Source organism: Thunnus thynnus, chromosome 10 (assembly GCF_963924715.1).
Source record: "Thunnus thynnus chromosome 10, fThuThy2.1, whole genome shotgun sequence".
NCBI lineage: Eukaryota > Metazoa > Chordata > Actinopteri > Scombriformes > Scombridae > Thunnus > Thunnus thynnus.
The window spans coordinates 13188352-13212610 of NC_089526.1; the positions used below are offsets into that span (position 1 = coordinate 13188352).

The following is a 24259-nucleotide window of genomic DNA, read 5'->3' on the forward strand; positions in this document are numbered from 1 at the left end:
CTCACGGGTCATCTACATCACTCTCCGTCTCACTATCAGGCCTCTCCCTCTCTGCATCTCCTTTCTCCTTCTCTGGCTCATCAGAAGAGGGGGGAGGCCGGGATGGGGGACCTCTCTCTACAATGGGAGGTGCCTCTGCAGGTTCATGTGGCAGCGCTGCCACCACCTGACACTCTGAGGAAAAACAACAAAGAGATGCATACTTGTTCAGGGCAAAGTAAACAATACGCGGTATTCAAAACAGTATTAAAATCTAAAGAATACTACATGAGCAAAGAAAGGGATGACTGTTGATATTACATTTTCTACAGCCATAAATGTATTAAGTACCTGTCTTCAGACTGGCTGCTTGCGGGTGGTTGACTGGGTGCTGGCCCTCTCCTGGCTGAGAAGAAGCATCTGATTGGGTGGGTGCCAGGAAAGGGACCAATGAATGCCATGGGAAGACTGGAACAGACCGGGGCTCTACATTGGTCCACACTGCAGAGGAAAACAGTACCACTTAGTATTTACAGCCAGCATCGGATGTCCGTAACTTCATAACACGCTGTCCTACTCAGAAATCACATTCAAAAGAACCAGGCCTTCTTACATCCAGATTACCAAGATGCTATTTCCTTATTTGGGTAATCAAGGCCCTCAGTGCAATGCTCCCACGAGCATTCCTACTCAAATCACCAACTCTAATCATTTCTTAATATTTGTTTGCAATGTGACCATACATCTTTTTTATTATTTTGGAGCCACAGACATATAAAATCAGGCATAGACTGGAGTAAACTGTTTAGGTTATGGCAGTAATTCCTCTGGATACAGAGCCCTACTGGCTTTCATTTTCATCATCTAATCAGAGACTTGTTTACATTTGTTTGATACTAAGTGAATGCAATGAAACATCTGGAAGAAAAGGGAAATAACACCTAAGACCCACAGGTCCAAGACTGAAAACTACCAAGAGCATCAGTACTGCCAGAACACCACACCTCCAGCCACTTAACTGGTTAAATCAGTCCAACAACAGCAGATGTACAAAAGGACTCTCTGTTCTCAATAACAGGCCTGATGAAGAACAGGAGCTGGTACACTCTGAGTCTGAACCTTCATAAATAAGGGTCTGTCATATTTTTATTTCCTTTATTTAAAAATCTCACACTAAAGATATTTCTCATAAAAACTTTAAAGTCACAAATGATGTCCTCTTTAAGCCATCAAAATGTGTTCTGTCAGCATGTAAGTTTAATACTGAAGGATTATATGATGCTACAACTAAACCACACAATAATTAAATATGTCTGTATGTTTACAGATATGGTATAAAAGGATATCTCATTAAAAAGAGTATAATGTAGCTGACATGGACTAACCAAACATGCTTAATCCTTGGCGGAGATACTGAGGATTCTCTGAAGAGAACATGGTTGAATGAAATCCTTGATGTTTCTCCCAAAAAGAATAATGATATGTCCTTTTAAAAAGTCTCTCCTCTACAACAAACAGAAATCCGGGTAAGGAAACATCTTTAGTCCAAAATCTCGAGCTGATATTGCTGGGAAGCTCACAGATGACGACAAGTGCTTAATGATGTCTGTATCCGTTTCATCCCTACAGGTTGCAGTCATCATTCACAATAATCACTGCATCGCTCCCCTCTGCATCATGAGGACTTTAAGATGTGGCATATAGAGGTATTCTTTTTTTTTAATTCCAATGCGAGTATAAATAAAATATGTCTGTCAAGTAGAGTCCATCTCTCCGTATCGCAGAATGCCGCAACCTAATAACGCATACCGAGCAATCAAACATCAGTGGACAAAATGTACTATAAACGATTTCAATAAAATACAAAACTTAAGTTAAATCTGTGAGAATGCAACAGTGTACAGACGACCCACTGAAAAGATGATAATGGTCGAAGGAAAGGTTCCTCCTCCCTTTGGTCTAATTACCCCCGATGCCCTCTCTCCCAGTTTGTTTACATTACTACAGCAGCTAGGCCATGAAGGGGTTAACAAGGCCTCGAGCCCATCCACGGCCTGGATTAAAACATCAGCCCAGAAACTACGCAGTCTTTCTGGGCCATGTCAAACCTTGCTCTGCGCTACAATAAGGCTGCAGACAGGTGTGCTCGGCAGCTATTAAGAAGCACATAAAGCAACCCGGGTCAAACAGCAAAAGGGCTGCTGTAGGAGGGCACTGTATTGATCAGGTTTGACAGCACTGCAACAAGCAAATTGGGGGCGATCAAAGCTAAGGTGATCCGTCTAACTTGGAAGAGCAGCGTGAGGATCCGCTATACTGTCAGAGTGTGCACTGTTTATACTTTCAACACCGACTTTTGTACTTGCTGATTCATATAATAAACCGCAGAGTGGCTAATTTAGCTGCCTCTTGCAACAACCGGAGCCTCAAGTGCACCGCTCCAAATTGGACCAACCTCTCGGGAACGCCCCTGGTCGTGCACCCGCCGCACAGACAGAGGCAAAAGAAACGCAATTGTTCTCATGTCTCAACTACAAAGGCGTATTCACACGCACTGGCTGCCAAAATAATCCAGTGAAGACAGTTTGACAAGTGCATTACACCAAATACTAACTTGTTTTTCCCATCTCTTACCCCCATCCACCCCCAAAACCGTACTATGCACCTGTCTTAACCGTGGCAATATAATTAACACCTGCCAAGATCTAGAATCACCTATAAAAAACGAGAAACAGCTTGAGTTTATTCCTGTTTACTACGCAAAAGCAGATGTTGACTGTAAATCTGGTGCATTCATCCATCACCCACTGCTTAAAAGCCCGCTATCCATCAGTTTGATTATCAAGAGAGCCACCAAACACTGTCGTCTCCACTACCAAGGCTACTGTTTAGTTAATCTCTGCACAGTCTCTTAATTTACCAGCTCCTATCCTACCTGCCCAATCTGGCCACAAACCTGACGTTAGTTAGCAACTGATGAGACTACAACACAGCAATAAAGCGACCACGGTGAGGACTCCTGGCTCCAGTCAGCAGAGAGAAAAAAGGGGGATGAATCGCTGTTGTATTTTTCTCTTCTCCTCCTCCTCCTCCTCCTTGGTCAAGCTCTTAAAAAGCGGCTGGTTGAAAGATGAATACAGGAGCCGAGCCCGATGGGGGGGCTTTACAAGAAGCGGTACAGTTACGTTACGTTGAAGCCGTTAGTGAAGTCCGTCCGTCTGCAGCAGGTTAGCTAGCCACTTCGTGCGGACGACATCGGCGCGCACATCGTCCACTTCGGTAAATACTTGGTGTTACGAGTGTTGTTTTGGTCCAGAAAAGTCCTCCTATCGCATCTCTACAGCTCCGCGCCCGAGTTTACTCCCTTATTTTAGTCTCGTTGTCTCTCTCGTGAGCCTCGGCCCTTTCTTTTTCTTTCCCTTCCTCTTCCTCTTGTTGTAAACTAGGCTGCTTGCCCCCCCTGTATTCGCCCCCCTCCTCCCCTTCTCGTCCTGTCAACCTCGCCCAGCCTTGTCCCGCCTCCCTCAGCGAATTCCGCTCGGCTATTGGCCAAGTGAGCCACCTGTCATCTGCCCGCCGCGAATCCTGATTGGTCGGAGTGTGCACTGGAATGCCAGTCATATGCAAATTTTACCCGGCTTCACAGTCAGCGGTCGAGATCTCCCCATAAACTGAGTGTATCCTAAATTCTCAATACCAATAAATAAAAAGCGCCACCTCTCTTCATTGTCTCCTTCTAGAAACACGGACTGGCGTTCAAATTAAACCCTCTAAAGTGTGTATTTTTATGTTTCTTTCAGTTAACCCACCCCTGGCTCATGTCATTGGTGCAGGATTCGTAGTAAACCTTGGCTGATGCGGGAAAGCACGAATCAAAGGCCAACACTCAGATGTAGGCCAACCAATGGCTTTATAGAAGTTGAACAAGATCCCGCCCCCTTACAAATGCTCTGCTCCAGCAAGTATCCATGAAGACCGTCCGATGCAGGGAGGCGCTAGTGAGCTTTCTACTGTATACTTGCCACGCTGCTTAAGGTCTTTCTATGTAATCTGCACAGGGGATGGATGTTGATGAGGGCTCTAAGGTCAAGATGACAATGCACATCCACAGTACACATGCCAGGTCATTCATCCTGCGGTTTCTGAATATTTTACAAAGTTGTTGACTGCAATTATAAATACTGATCATATCATAAATCAGCAACATTCACTTGCAAGAGAGATTATAAACCCTTTCTCTGGCAATGCAGCACCTTTGCTTTTCTGGAACACAGCTAAGAGTAGGGAGGCAAGTGATGTAATTTTCCACCATGAAAAGCCTTTTTAAATCCCCAAACATTTTTCCATCTCTCCATCATGCAAATGTACCTCCTCAAGACCGAATTTTAAATGTTCTGATGCAACACTCACAGGGACAAGGAGAGAAAGAGAAGAAGAGAACTGAAAACAGGAGAGTAGGGGTGGTTTGAAAGAGAGGGAGAATGGGTGGAACGGGCTAAGAGTGGAGAGGACCAGAGGGTAAAAATAGACTGAGAGTCATTTTCAGCAGGAGAGGCAAAGGGAGGGAGGGATGGAGGAGGGTGGTGGGTGGGTGGAGAGAAAACAACTTGTGAAAACAGAACTTCTCTTAAAGGGAGGAAGGGTGTGTGGGGCCAGAGATGGGGGAGACAAAGGGAAAGTATTTAAAGATATCGAGATTGTTGAGGTGTAACACAGCTGAGACAGAGGGGAAGAGGATTTGCACGTATGTTATTGTCTCTCAGCATACTGTATGAGTCAAGAAGTCATGCTCAGCTGAGCTCATCTATCCATTAGACAAATACAATACTGGGAGGGATTTAATTACCACCAGCAGCCAGTCAGCTCATCAGGAGCTTGGGATCTAACCAATAAGGTTGTGAGAGCCACTGGCAGCAGCTGCCCTCAGTAGTAAAAAAAGTTAACCCTCTCACTCCTGGGTTACACTTTTATAATAAAAAACACTCAAAACTCTCAATTTGCATCTGTGCCACTATACAACAACATGACTGGAAAAGGAAAATAATCTAACCCTCCAAATAAAACGCAGCATTTTTGGCAATGTGCCATTCAAATCTCATGTGCCTTTATCTTCTCAGGCCCCTGACATCAGTAAAGCATGTTGCGTCATGTAAAAATATGGGGTGACTGTCTGGTGCGTTACAGAAAGGGTTAAACCAATAGGAATTAGGAGAAGAGACAGAATGAGTAAGAGATTAAGGCTTATCAACAGCACTGAGCTCTCAACAAGTCAATCCAGCAAACACTGTGTGTTAAGGGGGAGGGAGTTGGACAGCTTGGCTGAGTGAGTGAAAGGAAAAAAGGGTGAAAGAGGGCAGGGGTGGAGATGAGGGATTACTGTGGCTGCTCAGTGGTTACAACCCTGGGTAAACATTACAAGCCCTTAGTAATGATGAACTACATCAGCACAATTATTCAGAGCGGAGTAATGAGTTTCTCCTTTAGCATGGTTTCAGTACCCCAAAATTCTGGATCAATCCACAACATAGTACGGAACATGTTTTTGTGTAAAAGTTTGTCACTTCAGAGACTATTTTGATCACACAATAGCCATTTAAGGACAAAAAAGACGTACAGTTAAGACTGCAGCCAAAACTTCAATATTTGACTGGATGCATAGAGGAGGGGTGAAGTAGACAGATGATGATGGTGGGAAACTACAGAATTTTAGCACTTAGTCATAAATAACAGAGAAGTGGTGAACACTGGCAAGAGTAAGAGAGAATGTGTGAAAAAAAAAAACAACAGTAAAAGAGAAATTCCCCTTCAGCTAAGCTTAACTATCTCTCCCTGCTGCTGTGCTGGCAGTGCAGTATCTGTGTAGGTGTTCAGCGGCTTTCATTGGCTGTCTCCTCTTACAGACATCATGCTTTTAATATGCGTATGTATGCATGTCTCTACCCCCCAATTACATCTGTCAAACACCACGTGACCTCGCGCAAGAAACTTTTCCTCCTCCTCTTTACCTACGCTGGCACTATGCAGGCGGAGCGCCGCCTTCGCTCACTCTCCCATCCCATCTCTCTCATCCCTTAATTCATCTTCCACCCCTGTGCTCTGTGTCTCTCCCTCCCACAACCCACCATTTGCTCCGTCCAATTATAACTCGATCCACCAGTCCTTTGCAGTTACCATGGCAACAGCTATGTTGGGCACAGGTCCCCGTGTCGCCCGTGGTCACCAGTCTACCACTGACCATCACCACCTATTGCATCAAATTGAACTTCGGCAATGGACATCCAGAGGGACGGCTCCGTGGGAGCCAAAAAAGAGATTTCTTTTGAGACATTTTGTTTTAGTGTCCATGAAAGTTAGAGGAGACTTCCTCCTAGTCCTTTCCTCCTTATTTCTTTCAATGTTGCAAAAGAAAGACCTTGAGAAACCTCCCATCATTCAGTATAGAGGCGAATTAAATTACAGTTATTGCAAGATGGATAGATCTAATCACCCACAAAACACACGTCACACTGACGTGGCTAAACATCAATTTTCTCTTCTCGACAGTGAACCACTGAGGAGAATACGTTAAACAAAAACTTCAAATCAGTGTTCGAAGACCCTAAAATCCCAATCCACTGTGTGAAGGAACTTGTAATGTTTGGGTTTGGCCATCTGGGGGCACTACTAGCCTGCAGATAAATGGCCAGCAGACGGGCAGCACCAGAAACCAAGTGCAAAGACTAGTATGGAGCAAGAGATGCAAGGAAAGGAGAGGAGGAGGAGGAGGAGGAGGAGGAGGAGGAGGAGAGTGGGATGAAGAAGAAAAAAGAGATTCCTAAGCAAAATATACACTCTTCTCTTTCCAAACTTTGGGATGTGAGGAAAATATGAAAACTGTGATCTCCTGAGAATAATGAACATGAGTTTGACAGAAACCCTGAAGAAGCAATAAAAAAATCTGAATCCTGTTCTAACTTTACATTCACACTGTCAAAGTCTTGGAGGCATCTCAGACTAAGGAGTCCCACTGCACCTGTGCATTTTGAGAATCTCCCCAAAGTATGCTTCGCCCAATAGGAAATAGGATTATCGTTGCACATGACTTTTATGGTAAGTCTTGAGGGCTTCACATGTGCTTTGGTGCCAGTCTAGATGGCTGTGTGATCCAGATGTGGTTGTTGCCATGGCCAGGGAGGATATGCAGGGCTTTAAGCGTTACGTAAAGCAGGGGCGGGAGGGAGTGGGGATGTTATTCCCGGGTATCCGTATCCGGGTAGACCAGGATGAAGAGAGCGAAGTGGAGAGGAGGGGAGGCGAAGCCACTGCAATGCGATGGAGTAAAGGGTTAAAACAAATGTGTCATAATTTTTTAGGTAAAAAAAAGAAAACAAAAAACAAAAATGGATGGCTGGAGAGCAGAGAAAAAGACGTATCCAAGTGCAAAACAACACTGCGAAAAAAGTGTATTCACGTGTACTTAAGGGAGTGTGACATGTTTACTCAGTGTTGCACAAACTGCGTGTGCATCTGCATGTGTGTGAGTGACACATAGGGACAGATATCGACAATTATGGACACTTAATAATATACAAAGGCGGTGTTGCAATTTTACTTTCCATCATTTGTAACTGTGGATTATTGATGTATTTGTAATAGTGAAAAATGCAATTTTGAATGTTGACAGAAGGAGAAAAAAAAGAACATTTAGGATGCAAAAAGTACAATGAAAAAAAGTGCTGCTCTTTAAAACGCTCACACTAATAATTATGCTCACAATCACAGTCATGCAGCACAGTATGTGAAATGCCGGGCAGTGTCATCATACAGAGAAAGCTTGTGTTTCCATTTGAAACCAGGACTCGAGTTCAAGTGAACAAATACGGAGCACTCATTTAAGATCTTTACAACAACAATGTCATCCAAGTCCTCTCTACAGAAAGAACACAAAACACACCTTCCTCACTTACTTCATGACCAGAGTCATGAAAGTTGGCCACTCAAGAATGCAACGTCCTCAGTGCATGCAAGGAAAACCAGTATTAAGCGTGGAAATAGCTGTTGAAAATATGATTGTGGGCCTGAAATACTTCAGTCACTGTTAAAATAATTTAGAGGTAACCAATCCGATTTTCCAGGATCATTTCTCTTTTAGGGAATGTTGACTAAAACACCCAGGACGGAACAAGAGGGAGCCAACATAATGTGTTGGTGTGTAAACACATGTGAGCGTGCTGAAGTTTCTCCTCTGTCAATGGAAAGTGACACAAGCACACGTGCCACACGCACACCACACACACACTGACACACACACACACACACACACACACACACACACACACACACACACCACACACACACACCACACACACAGGGTCTTCTATTTCTATTTGTGAATATTCTGTGTTATGTACAGGCTACATCAGTGTGATGTTTGCTTTGTTGCCATGGCAACAGACATTTGGCGCTCACACATCATATCCGGTACTCAATGATTGACGCTTGGATACTCTGTCTCATACACACACACTGCATGCAACACACACGTGACACCATAAAAAACAGTCTCATCCTTCACCTTGTCGCTAACAGTTTTCTGCCTGCTCCTCCAACAGTTCTGTTTTACAAGAACTTATGAGGACTCTTAAGAAGACATTTACACGTACTGACTCATTAGCGCATCTTCGGTGGGAAAGCACATACACGCACGACATACACAGCTTTGTCTTAAAAGTGTGTGACAGTTGAGGAGCTTAACTGACATGGGGGAGTGTTGCAATCTTTCTGAGTGAATTAATAAAAAACACAACATATAAGTGTGTATGTGTAGGATTACTGTATATAGGTTTGTAACATACACACAAGAAAAGAACTATCAACTACCTATTTCTGAACCGAAAGAAATTTAATTCAACTCACTCCCTTCTTCTTCTATATCATGGTCTTCTTACGCATTAAATCTGCACTTTGCTAAATTATCTATAAGGTGTTAGAACTATATTGGTTTGCTGAAATATCAGCCTAAATTAACCACCAGATATTTCACAGTGATTTAATTCACTCCTGATGAAATGTTCCTACTTGAACACAGAAACATGCCCACCTTCAGTTTGCACATTTTCTAATTGTTCGCTTGTAGTTTTTACAAATATCTTTAATTCAAAGACCTGATATATTTTGGAATTTCCCCTACCAACCGAATATGTGTCAGTCATTGAGTTGTTAACCTACGTAGGATTTTAATAATCTGGGTGTCATTGGAGATTTTTTTTTTTTTTTTTTAATATTTTCACGTTCACATGAACCGAATTCTGACTGACACCAAATTTGTGTCCTTTCTGGTGTAAATATAATCAAATAACAAGCTACTCAATGTGTACTCTGAATCATATTTACTACCATTACATGAAGATACACATATTTAATATGCAAATATATTTCAAGATCAAGAAGTGTCAACACTATTTCTGCAGAGGGTTTAGAGTACCGACTCTTTTTGTTTTTGCTGAACAATTTCCAGTGACTCCAGAGAATGAAAATGAGTCAAGATTTTGTTGTATATTTTTATAATAATGGATTCTAACAAAAACAATGTTCAAGATCATTTGACAAAAACTGACCGAACATTTAAAGCATTAGAAAATTAGCTGTTTATCGTTGCTCACATTTCACAAGCTGGTAAGAAAATACCAACACCTACACAGACTTGCAAATCACAAACATACCACACGTGTGATTGCACACACACGCACGCACAGACTTTTATACTTCCCCTCGTATTTCACACTGTCCTTCGACCATATGCAAAAGCTCACACACCCTCTCTAACTCAACAGAAAACACCCACATGTGCTCCTCACTCAAAGATCTTCAAAATAAATGCACATGCACACGGGCAAGCGTGCATGCACTCGCACAAAGAGGTGCTATTCATTCATTCAGCGTCCTTTCAGCTGCAAAAAAAAGGGATCTGAGTAGGGACCGTACACTCAAAATGACAGCGCTCCCTTCCCTGTTCACTTCTCTGCCACACTCACGAACGTCTGCACAGCGGTAAGTGCATACACACTGGGGGCAAAGAGGCCATAGTGAAGTGAATTACACTTGCTTATACTATATGTCCATATATAACAGAACTAAGAAATAGGTTCTTATTTTCAGCTGATGATGAATAATGCTCTCTAATACACTCTCTCACACGCAGACACACACCATAGTACAGCATATTCCCACACAGGAGCTTCAGAAACAAATTCTTCACACACCCACACAATACACTGAAATTTACAACATATAGGCCTAGGCCTGTTTCCTACATACACACACATTTAGAGTCAACCCACCTTAGTATTACTGGCCACAAATGCTGCCCACACATTGTTTCACTGTATCGTTACATGAGTCACTAATAAACAAACAAACAGATGAACATACACACAGCAAGAGTCAGCGGAAATAGTTTGTAGTGAGTAAGAAGATAATAGTCTCTGGGGTCAGGAAGTCAAAACCAACACACACCCCGTACTAGGGGTGTAACGGTATGTGTATTCATCCCGAACCGTTTGGTACAGGATGTTCGGTGTGGTAACTGACTTTACTCGGTTCGGTATGCTCCCTGCCCCAAACTGAAACATTTACACAAAACTTGTTTCTGAATTCTCCTCTTTTCCTCCTTCCTCTGTCTTTATTCATCCACACTTGTCATCCTCTCTGAGGCATTCCTCATTCTCTTTCTGATCTAAACCCCATTTTTTTCTCTCTCTCTCTCTCTCTCTCTATCTTTAAAGCACAAAATCAAAAACAAGTCGGTGGAAACAGTCCATAACTGGCCGACATACATCTAGCCCACACGTTCCATACCCACTTTTGCTTTCGTCTTTAAATGTTAATTTCTTGTGCAGCACTGATTCAAAGCAGGGAACAGCTAGTCCCTGACAACACTTATTCCTCTTCACTCCTCCATTCATTTCTTTCTCTTCAGATTGCATATTTTTCTTATCAAATTTACCAATCCCTTTCTATTATAAATCCATGCTATTGCACTGTCTTGTCTATATCCTGTTCGGTATGATTGCTACCACTCAACAACAAAGTTTCTGTCTATAACGACTTGGAATATAAGAGGGACTCTCCAATATCGTCAAAGCTAATCCTGTATAACGCATCGTCTAATCCCTATAGAAAACACAAAAACACCAAAGCATGCATGTCCATGCATACATATTCTCTTTTACTAACTCTCTCTCTTTTTGTTTCTCTTGCTCTGTCTCTCTCTCGCTTTCTCTCTCTCTCTCTCACACACACACACACACACATAAATACACATAAATAATTTTGCATCCAGCTAGTGTGTCCCTTTTCCATTTGCATTTAAAAATCTAAACCAAACACAATTTAATTATTACTTTGGTAATTTTGTTTTTCAAATACCAGTGTTTGGCTCTTAAATATAATATTGCTTTTCAAATGACAGTGTTTGGCTCTTAAAAATAATATGTGACACAATCACCAGATAAACCAAACTCTCTTTCTCCCAGTTACCGGAATGGACCGTATGAATTATTCTTATCTCACTGAGTGCTGATTAGAAAATTTTAGTGAATGTATTCTATTTTCAGTCATCAACTGTGATTTCAATAAGCCTACACTTGACCTGGTGAATCACAGGTGCCTGTTCCAGGGCTTACGTGGACCATGTGACCAGCTTTAGCATTTAGTTTAGTGTTACCAGCAGACATGAGGATGGTGGACAGACGACAAGAGGAAGCCATATGGGACAACAGCATGTTGGCTAACAGCTTCTTTCACTGGGCATCAACACACACACAGGTCGTGGCATGTTCATGTGAATCTAACCTTTTATTACACTGTGGGTGTGATCTCTTCTCTGGTAAATTACTAAAAATGAAAAAAATATTATTCAGCATTTTAGTACTTTTTATGCTCAAGACTACTGACTCTGCTGGTTGTTAAACTGAATTTGCCTTATTTAATGAATGAAATACAACACAAAATATTAATGACTGGCTGGTATTTAGCGATCACAAACACACAGAGAGAGAAAACAAATCACTAAGCAAGGTCCTCTCTATTTACTATTTTATTTTGCAGGAAAATTAAAATTCAGGCTTAAACACAACTTCCTCTGCCTCTCTCTCTCGATCTGTGTGTGTGTGTGTGTGTGTGTGTGTGTGTGTGTGTGTATGTGTAAAATAAAAAGAGAAACTTGTAAAGCTACACTTACAATTTTCCTAGCCTTCTCCTTATTTTAATATTTGTGCCACTTGCAGTAATATCAACCAAATTCACATCTCTCCTCTGGTACTGTTCTCAAGACGTAGCTACACTATCACTACACTTCTATGGGGAGTCTGAGTGAAAGAATAATTGCCGTCATACTGAAAAATATTAGTTTACCTGTTAGTTCAACACTAGTAAACAGAGCATCCGCAGTCCATTCTGAGTTGATACTGTGTGTTTTGGTAGTTGACACTACAGTGACACAGCTAACAAAAAATATATACTTTCATAAGGTATAAGACAATCCTAAACACAACCGAGTTTAGTGAATATACTCTATGGGTAACATGCAATTAAATTATAAAAACAAACCACAAGATATTAATTACGCAGAGAAAAATAAAAAACAGAGAGCCTCTCACTCTTTCTGCCACACTACTGGGGATGCTGTAAAAAAATCTGTCCCTTGAGGTCTTTAGGTACGAAAAATGGGGTTTCAATAAAAATTGAATAGAAGAAAATATTTCTTTCATTTTTAATTTTTATATATAGAGCTGCAATTTGATATGTCATATAGGAATAAAGTTTGACTTGAATGATATTTTAAAAACAACATATTAACCGTGTAAAGGAAACTATAAACAGAAAGTTTGAGTTTAGTGCAATTATTCCTCACTTTGAAATAGATACACATTATAAAACATTTTCAACGCATTATCCCTAATTAATATAATGTATAAATAATTTTATAATCTATATTGTACTATTTTCTGATCGACAAGATACATTTTCTTTTAGGATTTTTGCTGTTTTTCATTCTTTTACCACGGTTATCATGTAAAAGGAGTATTTCTGAAGGTGCACAGAAATCACAATTCATTATTCTTATTCCACATAATTCCTGTTTCTTAACTGCAGCCCAATTAAGAAATTGCATCTAATTTCTCCATAGTCTCAAAAAGTTTTCCATATTCCTTAAAACTCACATACAACATACACTAACACGTATGCAGCAATTCTCACCTGTGCCAGGACGTCCCATGATGATGTCCTTTCGTGGGACAGGATGAAGGCTTTCCGCTGGCAGGATCAGGGGTAGCAGTGCAGTGGGAGAGGGGTGACAGGGAACTGGCTGCTGGACATCACCCCCAAACCCTGTCCCCCTGTTTTTCTCTTGTTCTCCAGAGCTGTCCGTGCTACTTGGAGCGGGAGCTGTTAGTGTTGTGCTGACGGTAACTGAGAGGGCTTGCAGGGGGGTGGCAGGGATGTCCGTGGTGGGTAGGGAAGAAGGTGTTGGGGACACGAGCACCAGAGTTTGGGCTGGGCTTCGCAAAAGGACGGTGCCGTTGGGTACTGTGGCTGCAGCAGCATTAATGGGGACGGGAACCTGGAGGCCAGAAATTGGCTGAGGTGTGAAGGGGGTAATGCCAATGTCTTTAGATAAGGGGTTTTCAATCCCTCCTTCATTTTCACCTCCTTCCCCTCCTCCTTTTCCCAAGGGACATTCTGTAAATTTTGCCAGTGGGACTTCGGGATTCCTCACAATGACAGGGGAGTCCCGCAAGGCCTGTTGGGATACAGGGACCACACGACGAGGCCCTCCATCGGGAGTGAGAGGAGAAGGGGGAGTTGGAGATACCAGCAGAGGAGGAGGGGAGACAGCAGTGGAGGACGGGGGTCTACTTGAGGAGGGGGTGGTCACTCCTCTTGGCCGGGAGAAGGTGGGTGTGTGTGTGCGGGAATGTGAAACTGGTGTCTGTGGGGACAGCACCCTAAAAGAGTTGTTGAGGTCCCCTTGTTCCAGCTCTGTCTTGGGTGTGTAATCGTGGTGGTGTGAAGGGAGGGGTGGTGGAGGTGGTGCGTCTGGCTTTCGTTTGCTGGGGCTCATGGGGACTGTAAACGTCAGATTGCTGTGGAACGAGGGCTGGATGCCTGAAGTGTGTCTCTCCCTTTCTCCTCCTCCAGCTGGGGTTGTTGCCTTATTACCCCCTCCCCCTCCACCCCCCGTACCACTGGGCTGCCTGTGCCTCCGGTGTTGCAGAACCGGGGAGGCAGTAATTGGGGAAAAGTTTGCCGGCCTGAAGCCGAACAGCGGGGAGGGTGAGGGAGAGGGGGCAGGGGAGAAGGGTGACTGGTTGGAGATGGGAGAAAAGGACGGGGTGCCAGAGCGGGAGCTCCCTAATGACACCAGCATGGTGGCAGCCTCACACTCATCGAAGTCAAAGCGTGACGACAGGTCATGGGGGAGTATGGAGGGGAGGACCAAGCGGGGTCTGGAGTCTCCTCTGCTACTTGTCTCACTGCTCTCTCTTGAGGTGTCATCCCACTCAAACTCACTGCTTGCTCTGCCCCGCAGGTCAGAGGGGGTGACGGTCCCTGAGCTGCTGCCTCCTCCTCCCCTCTCCCCCCCAGCTGCCTCCATCTCTTTGGTCCTCATGGACAAGTGTCTAGAGCAGTATCCTCGACGCTGAGACTCCTTCATACAGCCCTCTCTGGAGCACAGCCTCCTCCACTGCTTACCATTGAACTTTTTGCGGATACCATTAGGGGTGCACACCACATCGCCCTTCTTGTATTTCTGCTGAGCCAATGACAGGGGAGTCCTGGAGCGAGAGGAGGTAGAGGAGGACCCCCCACCAGAAGTGGGAGTAGGGGTCTGGGTGGGAGTGGTCTTGGCTGGAGGTAGGTTTGGAGGGGTGTTGTTCATTTCAGACCCCAGTAAAGCAGGGGAAGGGGGTGGCTGGGGACTAGCCAAGGTGGAGAGGTGTGGGGGTCCCAGACCTCGCACCACAGAGAAATGGGGGGAGGAGGGAGGGTAGCCACTGGATTTGGAAATTATATTTCTGTGCTGAGAGGTTCCAGCATTTGACTTGGGACCTATGGACAGGCCCATGTTAAAACGAGATACCTCAACGTCTTCCTCTGGGGTGTTTGGCTGTTTCTGTCTCTCTCTGTCAGAGTAGTTATCTCTGCAGCCATGGACTGTGCTGGCCACCGCACTAGAAGTCACAGTGGGGGAATGAGGTGGTGGATGTACGTTTCCATAGGGATGCCCAGCTGCAACCCCTTGATGTGTAAAACCATGGCCCAACCTTGCTCCCCCTCCCAGTACCCCCATTCCAATACTCAACTGACACACTTCCCTTTCTACCTCCATCTCCTCCCTCCGCTCCCTCTCTTCCCTTTCCCTCTCCCGCTCTCTCTCCCTTACCCTCCCACCATCCAAATGTGGGACCTCCCAGGGAGGAGTGAGCAGTCTTAGGCTTTGTCGTGAAACCCATACAGTCTGAGCATTAGCTTTCCTTTTCTCTTCCTTGTCCCCCAACTCTCCATCATCCAAAGTCTCTCCGACTTCACTCAGGAGCACCTGGTAAGGGAACGAGACACCGGGGTGGGGGTCCACCTGAGAGACGATCCCCTCTCTATACAGCAAAGGACCCCCCTCCTCTCCACCAAAGGGCACACACACTCGGGTCCTGACAGCCACAGGTGCCATCCCAGGTGGGGGGGCATCCAAAATTAACTCTACAATGCTCTCAGCCCCCAATGATGATGTCATCCCGGTTCCACCATGAAAAGGGTATTTAACAAGGGTCTCCGCTCCTTGGAGCTGGACTTCAACAGTACCTCCACTCACCCTACGCACCACTCCAGGTCTGAACACAGGGGACAGGGGACATGAGTCTCTCTCCTTAAACCCTCCCTCGCCTGCAGCCCTAACGCCACTCTCCCTGGCCCTCTTTATCTGGCGAGCCAGGACTCTTTGATTTTTCATGCCTTTAGCCAGAGCTTCAGCTAGCCCCTCTGAAAGACTGGCCCCTTTAGCGTGTGAGTTATGGAGGGGAGCTGGGATGTGGGAGTTCTTTTGATGAAGACTTGGGCCAGTTGCTTCCATCACGTCCAGATCAGCTGAGTGCTCACTTGCTGTATCAGTGGATGAGGAGCGCACTGAATTAGGGGCCCCCTCTGACTCATTTTCCCCAGCTTGGGACTCTTTTTCCTGGGAGTCTGCTGTCCTGAGAGCCCTGTCATCCATGGAAACAAAATGATTTGCTTCTGTAGCTTTACTATCCACAGTTTGCACTAATGGCTGATTACCTGAGCAATTATTACTTCTACTATTAATACTATTGATAAAAGTACTATGACTCCCAGCACTACTGTTACTACTGTTAGCCATGTTGTTAAAACCACTTGTAGTGTTACTGTTAGTACTACTGATACTAACATTTATCCTTTTATTAATGATATTACTAATATTGTTACTATTCTTGAAAATATTATTGGTCGTATTCAGACTATCATTTATTTTGCTGTTGATATTGCAGTAACTGTTGTGTATAAGTGCAGGGCTGGAGGTAGGAATGGTAGTCAGAGAACTTGCGTTATTAGCAAAGTGCTCATATGTGTATTTCTTCTTGGGTACACGAGCCTTAAATGTGGCTGTTTTCCTACTAGAGACTGAGCCTAAGTTGGGGTTGTGATTGGTGGTCAGAGGGGGCGTGGTTGTGGAGTGTGGCGCTGGGGCAGAGGTAGGAGATGCTACAGTATTAGTGGACACAGCTCCATTTCCATTCATGCCCACCGTCTTTTCCTTTCCTGTCTTTTCATCTGCCTTTTTTACATCCTTCTCAGCTGACTCAACAGGTTTCCTCAGCTCGGTAGACTCCTCTGTCTTGGGGGTATTGCTGTTTGTGATTGGTTCTTCGTTAGAGTTGGCCACTGCAGGCGGGGTCTGCTTGCGTGTGGAGGGAGTGTTGGGTGTGTGCTGTGTGGTTTTGACAAGTGTCTCCTTCTTGATTCTTTTGGCATCTTTCTCTTGAGGAGGCTGAGAGCCCCCTCTCCTTCTCCCTCCTCTGCCTCTAGTTAACGGAGGAGAACGCCCTCTGTGTTTCTTTAATGGTCTCATCTCTTCTTTACTGTTCACAAAGTGCTGCAGATTGTGTGGCACTCCTCTTCTTTCACTTCTAAGGCACTTCTTTTATCCTTTGTCTTTCTCTGCTTTCTTTCTCTTTTTCTGTCCTGCTGTCCTCTGTGTATGGCTGGAAAGGAAGAGGGAGACGCAGAAGACAGGTGGTCATTTATTATCTTCATAATCAAAAATTGCTGAGAATAAAAATGACGTCATACCTGGAAGTGTGCTACACTGCACTGGCTATCACATTGGCTCAATATCTGACGTATGCTCTCATTCACCCTCCATCTCTGCCGATCCACTAGAGTGTGCGTTCATGCATGTGTGTCTATGTGTTCTTGCCATAAGTATGAGTTTGTATACTGTATATATAAAAGCTAAATTCAAACATTAGTTATCCACCATTTTAAAAATTTAACAGCAACATTTAAAATATTACTGTTTTCATGAAGAAAGAAGGGTTAGGGTTCTCTCTAAAGAACCCATATTCTTTTCTAAAAATCAGTAATCCTCTTAAGACTGTATCATCACTAGCTTAAAACAAGATTATTAGTAAAACGCAAAGAAATACCTGTTTTTGTTTAGATAGTTATGATGAATTATTGATTTATTTCCCAGGTAATCCCTGGTAAATATGTCTGAGATTGAAGTTTAATCTGGCTAACGCGGTGTAAGTATGATATAATTTGTATAGTGGGTTATTTATTTAGAAATAAAAGGTCAGCCAAAAATAAAAATGGGACAAAAGAAAGACAGAAAGAAAGACAGAAAGAAAGAAAGACAAGAAGAAAGAAAGAAAGAAAGAAAGAAAGAAAGAAAGAAAGAAAGAAAGAACGAAAGAAAGAAAGAAAGAAAGAAAGAAAGAAAGGTAAACATCCAAGGTCACTCACTTCAATTTGTCTCTCACAGAATCCAAATGTCTGCCTTTAATGAGGCCTACATCTCTTTAATTTAAAATGCATGCAGAGACAAAAACACTCTATCTAACACGCACACACATACACAATTGAGTCTCATACTACAGGTCGCCTGATCTCCCAACTGTACTCCCTCCAGCTACTTCGACATGCGACAGGGTAGCTTTCTCACGCTATGCAGCATAGGCTCCATGCTGCGTGTTCAACTTGGGATCGCAACAACAACACGGCATTTATTTTGACTTCAATCAGGAGGAAAAGGACTGGCAGTGGCCTGGGTGAGGTCACCCTACAACATGAGTGAGAGAGAGAGAGAGAGAGAAAGAGAGACAGAGGTAGGAGTATGCGGCTGTTTGTTCAAATAGAGTGTTCTTGTGTAGTCACTGGGAATTTCCACAGTCATTCTAGCACTCGCTGGCCCTCTCACTCTTTCTCGATGTCTCAGTCTTTCCCAGTCGTCTTTTGTCATTGTCTCACTGACACTCTCTCACACATGCAAACACACACACACATGCGCACACACACACATGCGCACACACATGCACGCACGCACACACACACACACACACACACACACACACACACACACACACACACACACACACACACATTTCAACAAAAAGACAATATAATTGGAATAATCTGCCATGGTAAGATACGCCCAAAATGAGAGAAATTAAAAGGCTGGCACAGGATCAGGCACACTCACTGATGCAAGATTACAGGCTAAATACAGTCACACACACACACACACACACACGCACACACACACACACCCCTCGACTAAACTCAGTAACTCACTAACATGTGCAAATGCCTACATTCCTACAAATAACACACATAAACCGTAACACACATTAACACACGATGTATACATGCACAGACATTCTCTCCTCGACATCGGAAAAGTTCATCACACATACATAAGGTGACCTTGTTGTTAACTGTTTGCTCGCTGTAACAAACAACGTAAACCAGTAACACCACGTCCCCTTCCTGCCGTACAGAAAAGCATGTCTTCCAGGTCCTGAATGACTAATAAATAACCTGAGTCATTCACACACTCTTTACTGACTCTCTATTTTGACCTCTGCCCTTACACACTTTTTACTGTATAAACAGAAAATAATTTTGATTATTGAATCACAATTTTAGTAGTCCGTTTTTCATTATTTCATTATTTTTGTTACAGAATGTCAATGCACAGTAATGAAATATACACACATTGATCATTTCCATGGTAAATTTGGTCAACACTGACACAAATAGTGATACTGATGCTTTTTATTTCATTGCAGTAGCAACATGTATGTAGTTTCACATCAACATATTGGGCATATTTTAATATAGAGAGAAGAACATAAAGTGGAACACCACATATAGCACATTACTCACTCTCTAATTACAGTAGATTTTTTATAAATTCCTCATATAAATTGACCAATCTTAGACAAAGAAAGGGAAAAAAGAGAGAAAACTCTGACTGCAGGAATGTACCTCCTACCACTATCAGGCCAAGTGCCCCTTCATGAGAGTAGACGCTGAGGCCTGGACTGGGTATGCTGGTCCTGTGGAGTTACTGTAGTGCATTGGAATAGACAGGAAGGAGTCAGGGCCATTTGGCTGACTGACTGGTTGACTGAATGACTCCGTAGGATCTGATGTTAGCTTAGAAAAATGTGTTTGGTCATGCTCATGGCCTCCTAAAATGCTTTAGGCTTTGGCTGATAAGCTGGCAGCAGGCATGTGTGTGTATTCGCATTCTGTAACTTTGAAGGTACTGGACGGCACAACGGAGTATGTGCACAACATGGAGATAACATTTTCTTTTTAGAATAAGACATCAACCTATCTTTATTTTCAGTGCAAAGTATTTAGTGAGGCAGCTTCCCTGCTCCAGTCTAAAACAATTTATTCATCACAGGAAGCCTCATGAGATTTTTTAACTTCGAGTTTGATTTTAAAAATATTTCAGCTCTTCAAATATGTGTACCCATTTGAGGGTCCATTCTAAAAACATATGTTGCCTGTACAAGCATCCCTCTTGTCCACAGAATTGTATTTGAAATTCCAGACAAAATACAAAGGTTGCCAAAGACACCAGATATGTTATATTAAATTACAGAGAAAAGTGTATGAATTTATGCATGAGGCAGCTATAATTTTACATTTGATGAAATGGTGCTGCCACATAATAAATGGCATGCAGGATTTGAACATTTGACATAGTCCTTAAGTCCAAAGGATAAAAAGAATTACACAATTTGTGCTCAACAAACATCCCCTAAATTGAAAAAAGTGCAGGCTTTTAACTCTTATTGTTTATAAGCTAAAATCCAAGATGCTAAGACAAAGCCTATATCAAATTCTCTTCTCTTGGGTGTTGTTTTCAGCGAACAAGTTGTTAATCAGAAATTATGACCAAAAATATAAAGAAAATTATTGTAAAATGTTAATTGTCCTGTGGGCTGAACCCAGATGAAGTGGAGGGGAGATCGGTCATATTTTAGGCAATTCGAGAAGTCTACACCTTCCGGTATTAGAGCAGGTTAGGAGTGAGATATTTACTGGTCTGGTCTGCAGCTAAATCCTGAATAGACAGATAGTCGACGGCTATCGTTTCCATGGCGTTGGACTGGACTCCTCCTTAAACAGCAAAAAGATGCTGTTTCCCCCCCCCCCCCTCGGCATAGCAACATCAAACTTTACACACACACACTTAACATTCTCCCTGGATTTTACAGTGCAGTCATGCACTGTTAAAATCTCCCTTGGACCTATATACTGTCTCACACTCACACATCCATTGTGCAGTATAAACACTCCTGCCAGAACAAGTTTCACTTTTACATATAAACACGTGTAAAAATAAATAAAAATGACTCTTAGGATTCTTAAATTTCAAGAATATAAATCTAGATTTTTATGCATGTAGCACTTTGCTGGTGATTCCTTTACAGGTTGGACGAAGGTGTATGCGTGTGCCAAATGTCAGTATAAGAACACACACGCATACACACAAAAGGGTCATTCATAAGAAAATCTCTTATCAATGTCAACACTATAGAAAGGAACATTTCTACAATATTTATTACTGGACTATACAGCCCTAATAAACCAATAAACCCCCACATTGATGCCAGTTTATTCAATCAGTCGTAGAGAATTTTGCCTATGCCCCACCGCAACATGGCACAGGATGTGTGTATGGCAGACGTGGGGGCATACGAACTACTTAAAGTACACAATGTATATGACTGTATACTGCTGCCTTCAGGTTGTGTCTACCTTGTTCAGTGCTGCATTTGCACTACATGTCAGTGTGAGTGTATACGTAGTTACCAGGCACACTGCAGCTCATCCCTCTCCTAAAAGCGTTTTATGGGTGTCTGTATGGGCGCAGGGCTGCAGCGACGGGGACAGGGATGGAGAGAGAAGAAACATGCGATGGTACAACAGAGAAAGACAGGAGTACGGCCGTGATAGTAAAGCCTACCATGGCCCTTACACTCATGGCAGCATGGCAAGGCGGCTTTGCCCTTAACTGGGTCACCGGGGACCACACTCATACATGAAACAGCAAAAAAAAAAAAAAAAAAAAAAAGGAGAACATGCTCTCTGTTACACACACACACACTTTGGTTTATGCTCTCATGAGTGAGTGGGATGTGATCGTACAGGCAACATGACACAAGTAAAAGAAAACATTTCGTTATGGTATTTTAGGCAAAGCGAGAGGGCGAGCTGTGAAGTGTGTATGTGCGGGCATGCAAGTGTGTGTGAGTGCGTTTGTTATGGAGAACATCCATTGTGACGTAGTATGAATACTGGCAGCTGTTTAGTGGTTGGCATATCTGATTGTACATATCATATCAATAAAAAGAGAAACATTGAGGCCTGGAATTTGTGCATTCTGGCCCCTATTGATCAGGAGGCTGTAGCATAGATCAGAGGTGACTGTTCCTGTTTGGGACCAAATGACAGAACTGCCAATGCCACATAAATGGCCAGCTGCTCTACAAGCTATGCAAAGATGCCTACACCATTAGGGATTTGTCTTCTGCGTACACAAGTGCAATAATGAAGATATGAGGAAATGCATGCATGCCACAGATGAGGACACCAAAAGTACAAATGTAAAAAAAAAAAAAACATTAAATGCCTATTATTGAAAATATATTAAATGACACAGATGACAAAACTGTTTAAAACTGCCCAGTCAGAGATGTCAAAGGGTGCATCGACACTGATTGTAGGATTGCAGTGCAGAGAAGTGGAGTGTCGGCGAGGGAAAAGCCGAATGCATTCCCGGTTTCACTGCGCTGATCTCTGCGAGTACTACGAGAGGAGATACACAATGTCAAAGGAGTATTATGACTCGAGGCAGTCAGCCGGTCTGCTCTGCGTACGGTGCTCGGTAACAAACACAAACAACCGGTTTCAAGTGACGTTTTATTATCCAAACTAGAAAGGCCTAAATCTTCCTCACACAACGATGTTTGGCATACAAAATATCCACTACAACGCTAATAGTACACACACGCAACCACTCCACAGAAGCTTCCTAATGGAGCCAGTAAGGTGACACTTTGTCTAAACGATTTTTAAAAACTTGGGGGAAAAAAAGCAGAAACCTTTTCGTGTTGGTGTTTCGCTCTAGTAAGCAGCTCAGTAACGTTAGTAGTAGTGGTGGTTGTAGTAGTCGTAGTACGCAACGGTGGCAGACTACTAACGTTAGTACCCACATAATAACACCGTCAGGAGCCAGACCACAAGGAAACGGAATGTTATACGCTCTCTTGTTGTTTTTCCTTTATCTCCCAGGTAAATTGTGTTAACATCAAATAACCTTGCGTGGCTATTAGTAAACATTTGGGCTGCAATGCTGCAAATAGGTCGATTGTTTTTACTACGCTAGCGCTGCTCTCTACGCAAAACTGGAAAAACTAAGGTCACGGAAAAGTACTCAACATCAACCACAAGGTTGTAATAACGACTGACGACAGCTTATACGTTTCCTAGTCGTCCGTGGGACTGTGGTAAAAACATTTGAGAAAGTTTTTAGGCTGTTACACCCCCACCCCTCCCCTTTCTCTCGGCTCTTCCTCGGCTCGCAAGCGGTGTCACTCCATTTCTTCGGACGGTATCAGAACAACCGACGACCGTTGGCAGTTGATTCCCAGCTCGTGCTAAGTCGTTGCTCCTGAAATTTGAAAATTAGTGTCAGTTGAGCTTCACTACCTTTCGCTAACTTAGTTTCAACTCACCAAAACAGAGCTTTTCCCTTCGCCAGAGAAAGATTTATGGTCTTATTTTGCTGATGAGGCGGCTCGCACAACTCTCGGTAACATCCCTTGGCTGTCGGCTGTGACGACTGTGCGGTCCGGACTCACACTTTACTTTTCCTCCGCAAAACATGTCTTTCCCCGACAGAAACTCAAACAAGGATATAAAAAACTATCGGTCTTCTTTTCCACTACAGTCACAAAATGGTGAATGAACCACTAACAGCTGGGCGAACCGACCAATCAGAGGTCGCTGACAGGTACAGTAGCCAATCAGCGTCGGCGTCCCAGACCAGAGGGCGTGGCCAGCTGTCAAAGTCCAGTTGACAGACAGTGGGATCCAGCCAATGGGGTCGGGGATGCTGAGCCAGACCGGTGTCCTGTCCCAAACTTTACAGTATCCAATCAGAGCTTCGGGAACCATAGGAACAGCACGAGGGAGGGCTGAGAGGAGGGAGCAGGTAACCGAGAGCCAATAAAAAGGCACACATGCCCCCTCCTCTTCTGAAAAGGAGTATGTTTACCATAATTGACAGCACAAGTGCCATCCCTGAGCAGACGGTGATAATGCATCAACTCCTCTGCTTGTCCAAGAAAGAAAGTTGGTGCAGCAGGATTATAAAGCCCCACATTGCGGTTATTTTCTACTCTGTGACTCAGCATCCAAACTGTTGGGACTGTTCAAAAGTGCATTCTTTTTTATAAACCATCACTTAGGGAGACTAAGTGAAAGCACGGGGACACAGAGTGGAAAAGGAAACATGGATGCACGTTCAGAAACTTTGTCTAAGGAGCTGATAAGTTTGTGTGGTGCAGCCGACGCATCGGTTCCCGTTGCAAACCGCTCTCCCTCTCCCTTTTCTCTCAGCAACAGACGCTCACTTTCTCCGCTCGCAGCCAATCACGGCGCAGCCTCTGACGTCGTAACCTCTCCGCCCCGCCCACTC

The 24259-nt window shown here is 43.5% G+C and overlaps 1 protein-coding gene across 1 annotated transcript in view; it reads right to left on the reverse strand.

Annotated features, from left to right (window-relative positions):
* Window positions 1–23517, reverse strand: part of cicb (capicua transcriptional repressor b) — a 35908-nt gene extending 12391 nt beyond the window's left edge. The window contains exons 1-4 of the mRNA XM_067601063.1: window positions 23295–23517; window positions 13219–17237; window positions 331–480; window positions 6–174 (exon numbers count right to left, since the gene is read on the reverse strand). Of these exons, the coding sequence (XP_067457164.1) occupies window positions 6–174; window positions 331–480; window positions 13219–17104 (4205 nt within the window). The 5' untranslated portion in view covers window positions 17105–17237; window positions 23295–23517. The remainder of the gene's footprint in view (window positions 1–5; window positions 175–330; window positions 481–13218; window positions 17238–23294) is intronic.
* Window positions 23518–24259: the final 742 nt, after the last annotated feature.